Source organism: Babylonia areolata, chromosome 14, assembly GCF_041734735.1.
Source record: "Babylonia areolata isolate BAREFJ2019XMU chromosome 14, ASM4173473v1, whole genome shotgun sequence".
In the NCBI taxonomy this organism is placed as follows: domain Eukaryota; kingdom Metazoa; phylum Mollusca; class Gastropoda; order Neogastropoda; family Buccinidae; genus Babylonia; species Babylonia areolata.
The window spans coordinates 8,641,896-8,649,395 of NC_134889.1; the positions used below are offsets into that span (position 1 = coordinate 8,641,896).

Below are 7,500 nucleotides of genomic sequence, written 5' to 3' on the forward strand. Positions count from 1 at the left end.
GTGTGTGTGTGTGTGTGTGTGTGTGTGTGTGTGTGTGTGTGTGTTGTATTGTCTTGTCTTGTCCTTTTGTTTCCTGTTAAATAACTGTTTGTCACGACATATTTTTTTTTATGGTGTGAAATTCGGGCTGCTTTACCCCATTGGGGGATTGGGGAGTGTGGTGTGTGTGTGTGTGTGTGTGTGTGTGTGTGTGTGTGTGTGAGGTGGGGGAGGGGGGTGGAGAGGGGGAGGTGAAGGCATCGCTACATTTCAGCCCCCACCATTATTTCATTGTTTTAATTTCTGTCTGCAAATGTATAGGTTTCTTTTTCTATGAAAGTGGATATTTTTTTCTACAGAATTTCGCCATGAAGAACTCCCTTTTTTTCTGTTGGTTTAAATAAACTTTAATTATTCAACAATACACATGATTACAATGCATTGAATGACAAAAGAGCATCAACAAGCTTAAAGCTTATACTGTGCTCACAACGTTGCACTTCAATTTTATCATGACGGCAGATGAACCATATTATGACTTGTATGAAATAACATGCATAAACAGTAAGTAATGAAATAATGAAATAAAACAAATAAACAAACAGTACATAATATAGTAAAATAATGCTAATATCAATATTAACATGAGATTAAATTTATTATCACCAAAGTAATTGGCCAAATAGAAGAAAAACACGAAGAAGAAGAAGAAAATTTAGAAGAATGGAGGGTAAGGTGGTGGAGGAGGGGGAACAGAGGGGAGAGGAGAAATTCTAACAGATCATTGGCCAATCCATTCACCTTGAATATTTGGTCAGTCAAAAAATTCAACATATATTTTACGAATAGAATCATTTTTTTCTGTTGCTATGAGTTCTTATACGCGCGCTGATTGCAAGCTGCAACACGGGATCTCAGATTTTCATCTCATCCCAAAAGACTAGCACCAAACGATGGTCAAGCTGAGAAGAAAATAGGGGTACACAAAATTCCGGGTAGTAAGGTGATAAGAAACTCTAAGGAGAGTTGGACAGTACAAGGTCTTCAGAGAAGAAACCCCCCCTCAGTCAAGTGTTTCGGCCCTTAACTCCTTACACTCTAAGGGGGCCGGGCCGCACCCAGGTCATGACTCCTGGATGCCTTTGTATTGCCGCCTTTTCGTGTGTTTTTTTTTTTTTTCTCCTGTTTTCCTGGTCCTCAGCAGGTTCGAACCCGCGCTTCCAGGGTGGCCGCCACTTCAAAAAGCAAAAACAAAGCAAAAAAATACCGGTCGATATAGAAAGATTTGACGGGCGCAATAGCCGAGTGGTTAAAGCGTTGGACTGTCAATCTGAGGGTCCCGGGTTCGAATCACGGTGACGGCACCTGGTGGGTAAAAGGTGGAGATTTTGACGATCTCCCAGGTCAACATATGTGCAGACCTGCTAGTGCCTGAACCCCCCTTCGTGTGTATATGCAAGCAGAAGATCAAATACGCACGTTAAAGATCCTGTAATCCATGTCAGCGTTCGGTGGGTTATGGAAACAGGAACATACCCAGCATGCACACCCCCGAAAACGGAGTATGACTGCCTACATGGCGGGGTAAAAACGGTCATACACGTAAAAGCCCACTCGTGTGCATACGAGTGAACGCAGAAGAAGATATAGAATGCATTCGAACACAGGGACATTCACGTGCTTCCTTGTTACCCCACCAGGCCACGGCCGCAGTACCTTTGTTGGCCTTTGTATCATTTCAGAAGGGACAAAGAAATTGGTGGGGCGCGGGGAGAGGGGGGTGGGGATCGGGAGGGGGACGGAGGTTAGGGGGCGGGGGGGGGGGGGGGCGGGGGGGGCGAAGGGGTGGTGAGGGAGGTAACGCGTCCGCTTAGGAAGCGAGAGAATCTGAGCGCGCTGGTTCGAATCACGGCTCAGCCGCCAATTATGTTCTCCCCCTCCACTAGACCTTGAGTGGTGGTCTATACGCTAGTCATTCGGATGAGACGATAAACCGAGGTCCCGTGTGCAGCATGCACTTAGCGCACGTAAAAGAACCCACGGCAACAAAAGGGTTGTTCATGGGAAAATTCTGTAGAAAAATCCACTTCGATAGGAAAAACAAATAAAACTGCACGCAGGAAAAAAAAGAAAAAAAAAGGGTGGTGCTGTAGTGTAGCGACGCGCTGTCACTCGGGACAGCAGTCCGAATTTCACACAGAGAAATCTGATGTGATAAAAAAAAGAGAAATACAAATACAAATACAATGTTCTATTCTTCCCACGTTTCCACGTCAAACATTCAATCTGCACCGAAACCATCTTTACCCTTTCCCCACTTTTTTTGTTTTCTGAATATCAAACACCTGGAAATTCCACGTATCACAGATTATCAAACGAAACCTAGAGCTGACAGGAAAGAATAGCAAAAAAAAAAAATAAAAAAAATAAATCTTTGATAGAAAGATTGCGCAAGCCTGCTTTTGCAGTGAAACGTGTCACAGCTTATTACGGCAAGCGTTGATTTACCATTCATTCACACCCTTAAACTCCACCCCCACGCACCATAAAAAGGATTGAATGATAAGGAGGGTGTGTGTGCATGTGTGTGTGTGTGTGTGTGTGTGTGTGTGTGTGTGTGTGTGTTCGTGCCTCTGTGTGTGTGTGTGTGTGTGTGTGTCTGTGTGTGTGTCTGCGTGTGTACGTGCGTGCGTGTGTCTGTGTGTATGTGTCTGTGTATGAACGTCTGTGTGTATGTGTCTCTGTGTGCGCTGCGTGCGCGTGCGTGCGTGCATGTGTGTGTGTGTGTGTGTGTGTTGTGTGTGGGCGCGCGTCCGTGCGTGCGTGCGTGCATGTATATGTGTGTGTGTGTCTGTGCATGTGTGTGTCTGTGTGTGTGGTGTCCTTTAACTTGTTGGTGATTATTTCCGCTAATCTAACACCACGTACCCAAGAAGGTATTAACCAAAAAAAAAAGAAAAAAAAATGGGGTGGTGATTACTTGTGTTACCGAACCACTCACTGCACCCAGGAGTTTTTTTTGTTTGTGTGTGTGTGTGTGTGTGTGTGTGTGTGTGTGTGTGTGTGTGTGTGTGTGTGTGTGTGTGTGTGTTTTGTTTGTTTGTTTGTTGGTTTTCTTTCCCAGCAAGGTGTGAGGGGGTAGAAGAGACTTGTGAAGGTGTTGGTAGTGGGGAGGGGGGGTAAGGTAAGGGTAGGAGTAAAGGTAGATGGAGGTTGGAAGGGGGAGGGAGGGAGGGGGAGGGAGAGAGGGAGGGAGGAGTGTACGGTGAAGCGTAGTTGTGGGAGGTCGGTGGTGGTGGTGGTGGTGGTGGAGGGTGTGTGTGTGTGCGGGTGGGGGGGGGAGGTTCTGTAGCAAGGGAAAGGTGTCAGAATGAAGGAGTGTGGGTGTTGGGGGGGGTGTGGAAGGAGGAAGGGGAAGACGAGAGGGAGGATAGGGGGTGGGGTGGGTGGGGGTGGGGGTTGGGGGTCTAGTTGGGAATCTAACCCGCGATTTGTGTGTGTGTGTGTGTGTGTGTGTGTGTGTGTGTGTGTGTGTGTGTGTGTGTGCGTTGCCTGTATATCCTCTGTTACCAGGTATAATATGCTGCGGCAGCTTTTTCTTTCTCTAGAGTTGATTACGCAGGTTTGCAGAACATTCCTGACTTTGAAAGATGGAGTGTGTGTGTGTGTGTGTGTGTGTGTGTGTGTCTGTGTGTGTGTGTGTGTGTGTGTGTGTGTGTCTGTGTGTCTGTGTGTCTGTGTGTGCGTATGTGTGTGTTAGTTTTATTACTATTTTGCCAGAAACTGCCTCAATACCTTTCTTCTTAAGCCCATCCTGTACTGAGGTGTGTGATTATGAATTGAGCACTGTCCGGTTTTGTTTTGTTTTTTTTTCGTTTTGATATCATACTCATTACTTTAATGCCCGGTGATGGTTTCTGTCAGCCCAAACACCCATTGGTTTCATGGTTGACGTCTTCTTCTTCTTCTGCGTTCACTCGTATGCACACGAGTGGGCTTTTACGTGTATGACCGTTTTTACCCCGCCATGTAGGCAGCCATACTCCCTTTTCGGGGGTGTGCATGCTGGGTATGTTCTTGTTTCCATAACCCACCGAACGCTGACATGGATTACAGGATCTTTAACGTGCGTATTTGATCTTCTGCTTGCATATACACACGAAGGGGGGGGTTCAGGCACTAGCAGGTCTGCACATATGTTGACCTGGGAGATCGTCAAAATCTCCACCCTTTACCCACCAGGCGCCGTCACCGTGATTCGAACCCGGGACCCTCAGATTGACAGTCCAACGCTTTAACCACTCGGCTATTGGGCTCGTCTTCGTTTTCTTCCAGTCTCTTCTTCTTGTTTCACGCCCTGCCAACCGCTAGGGGCCACGTGAAGGGTCTTCGTTGTTAACACTCGGTGCGGTGAACGTGCTGAACGTGTGTGTGTGTGAGAGTGTGACGAGAATTGATCATTTCATTGACGGGCACCCTAGTCGAATAGTTAAAGCGTTGGACTTTCAATCTGAGGGTCCCAGGTTCGAATCACGGTGACGGCGCCTGATGGGTAAAGGGTGGAGATTTTTACGATCTCCAAGGTCAACATATGTGCAGACCTGCTAGTGCCTGAACCCCCTTCGTGTGTATACGCAAGCAGAAGATCAAATACGCACGTTAAAGATCCTGTAATCCATGTCAGCGTTCGGTGGGTTATGGAAACAAGAACATACCCAGCATGCACACCCCCAAAAGCGGAGTATGGCTGGCTACATGGCGGGGTAAAAACGGTCATACACGTAAAAAGCCCACTCGCGTATATACGAGTGAACGTGGGAGTTGAAGCCCACGTACGCAGAAGAAGAAGAAGAAGATCATTTCATTGATTGAATTTTGTTGTCGTGTCATTCGCACATTTATCCCTCCTGCCATCCACCCGTCTATCCATTCACACACACACACACACACACACACACACACACACACACACACACACACACACACACACACACACACACACACACACACACGACAGCCCGATATATGTCGTCCAAAATGCCATGCCTTGCGAATTAATCTTCCTAAAAAAAACCCAAAAAACAACAACACACAATTACAGCCAAGGCTGGCGAAATTTTGTTCACGAATGTTTCTTTTCATAATATGCTCAAGTTTCAAAGAGGAAGGTTTCCGACAGAATGGTTAAGGCGTTCAGCTGCCAATACAGAATCCATGAGGGTGTGGGTTCGAATCCAGCCTCCCCCCCCCTTTCTTCCCAAGTTTGACTGGAAAATCAAACTGAGCGTCTAGTCTTTCGGATGAGACGATAAACCGAGGCCCCCCGTGTGCAGCACGCATTTGGCGCACTGAAAAGAGAACCCATGGCAACGAGTGTTGTCCTCTGACAAAATTATGTAAAACGAAATCCACTCTGATAGGTAGACAAATATATCAGCATGCACTCAAGGCCTGACTAAGCACTTTGGGTTATGTTGCTGGTCAGACATCTGTCAAGCAGATGTGGTGTAGCGTATATGGATTTTTCCGAACGCAGTGACGCCTCCTTGAGAAACTGAAACTGTGTCTTATAAACCTTGAGCTTTTATGACAACATAACATTCTATTCTATTGTATTCTATTGTATTCTATTCTATTCTATTCTATTCTATTCACCCCTCGTTTTCTTCTCCTCCTCCAGAGACTCATGACGACAACGGCTCCGACCTTGACCCTCGGCGATCGTCCTTGGAGGTCACGACCTCGACGACCTCCTCGACCGTGACCTCGACCTCCCTGAAGACCAAGAAGCCCCGCAAAGCGCGCACGGCCTTCACCGACCACCAGCTGTCGTGCCTGGAGAAGTCGTTTGAGCGGCAGAAGTACCTCAGCGTGCAGGACCGCATGGAACTGGCCTCCAAGCTGTCCCTGACCGACACCCAGGTCAAGACCTGGTACCAGAACAGGAGGTGAGGACAGTGTCTGGCACCAGTAGGAGCAGTAGTAGTAGTAGTAGTAGTAACAGCAAAGTGAAAGCTGTATCATCAATGGTTTCTCCAGTTAATGGGAAACCATTTACAGCTTAGTCTTTTGTGAAGGACTATGACTCTCAAACTAGGAGGCAAAGTTGCACTGGCTCTTAGTGCTGCAGCCTTGTGGGGCTAGTTGGCCTTTGGGAACCATCCCAACGCCGACTGTCCTAAAACCCTCTTGGCCGAGAGAGTGGGGATGTACTTGGGCAAGACACTCTCCACTATAATCAAATTCTAGCCCAAATAGTCGGAACAGCAGTTGCCTCCTCTGCTGTTCTGCTGGTCATAGTTGGACACGACTGACTATCATATGTATATATACTTAGTAGTAGTAGTAGTAGTAGTAGTAGTAGTAGTATACGTTTCTCTTTGTGTTAGGGGGGTTACATGTATATGACAGTAGCCTGGCTAGATGTCACAGGAAACGAATGATGAGCGCCCCAGGGCAGCTCTCAGTCGCGTTTTAAGTACCAGTGATAATAAACATCAAGAGCAGTAGCAGCAGCAGCAATAGCAGCGGCAGTAGTAGTAACAGTTGTAGCAGTAGTAGCCGTCATCGTCGTCGTTGTTGCTACGTGTTGTATTTAAGTGACCTAAAAGCTATTTGTTCCAGAACAGTAGGTATAGAGAAAGTCTGCTGAAAGTAGTAGTAGTAGTAGTAGTATGGAACTGGCCTCCAAGTTTTCCGTGATCGAAACCTGGTACCAGAACAGAAGGTTAGGCGCACTAGGCAACAGTCTGGCATCAGTAGAAGCTGTAGTAGTTATTGCTGTTGTTGTTGTCGTCGTTTCTATTGTGTTGTTGTTGTTGTATGGAACTGACCTCAAAACTCTCCCTGACAAGACATACCCAGATCAAAACCTGGTACCACAGAACAGAGGATGATGGAAAAGTCTGGCATCGATAGAAGCAGTGGTAGTTATCGCTGTTGTTGTTGTTGCTGCTGCTGCTGTTGTTGTTGTGGTTATGGAACTGGCCTCCAAGCTCTCTCTGACAAGGCACACCCAGGTTAAGACCTGGTACCACAGAACAGAGGGTGGTGGAAAAGTCTGGCATCGATAGAAGCTGTGGTAGTTATCGCTGTTGTTGTTGTTGCTACTGTTGTTGTTGTTGCTGCTGCTGTTGTTGTTGTTGTTGTGGTTATGGAACTGGCCTCCAAGCTCTCTCTGACAAGGCACACCCAGGTTAAGACCTGGTACCACAGAACAGAGGGTGAGGGAAAAGTCTGGCATCGATAGAAGCAGTAGTAGTTATCGCTGTTGTTGTTGTTGTTGCTGCTGCTGTTGTTGTTGTGGTTATGGAACTGGCCTCCAAACTCTCTCTGACAAGGCACACCCAGGTTAAGACCTGGTACCACAGACCAGAGGGTGAGTCAGGAGTAGCGGGAGGGGGGGGGTGGTAGCGGTGTTGGTGGTGGTGGTGATGGTGGTGTGTACAGAACTGATTTCCAGCTTCTTGATGCAGAGACTCGGGTCTATTAGACGTGGTGCCAGACAACAAAGAGAAAAAA

At 47.1% G+C, this 7,500-nt stretch overlaps 1 protein-coding gene across 2 annotated transcripts in view; it reads left to right on the plus strand.

The window, feature by feature from the left end:
- LOC143289466 (uncharacterized) overlaps window positions 1-7,500 on the plus strand; it is a 72,769-nt gene that overhangs the window by 40,120 nt on the left and 25,149 nt on the right. For both annotated transcript variants that reach the window (XM_076598439.1, XM_076598438.1), the window contains one exon: window positions 5,660-5,927. In XM_076598439.1, the coding sequence (XP_076454554.1) occupies window positions 5,660-5,927 (268 nt within the window). The remainder of the gene's footprint in view (window positions 1-5,659; window positions 5,928-7,500) is intronic.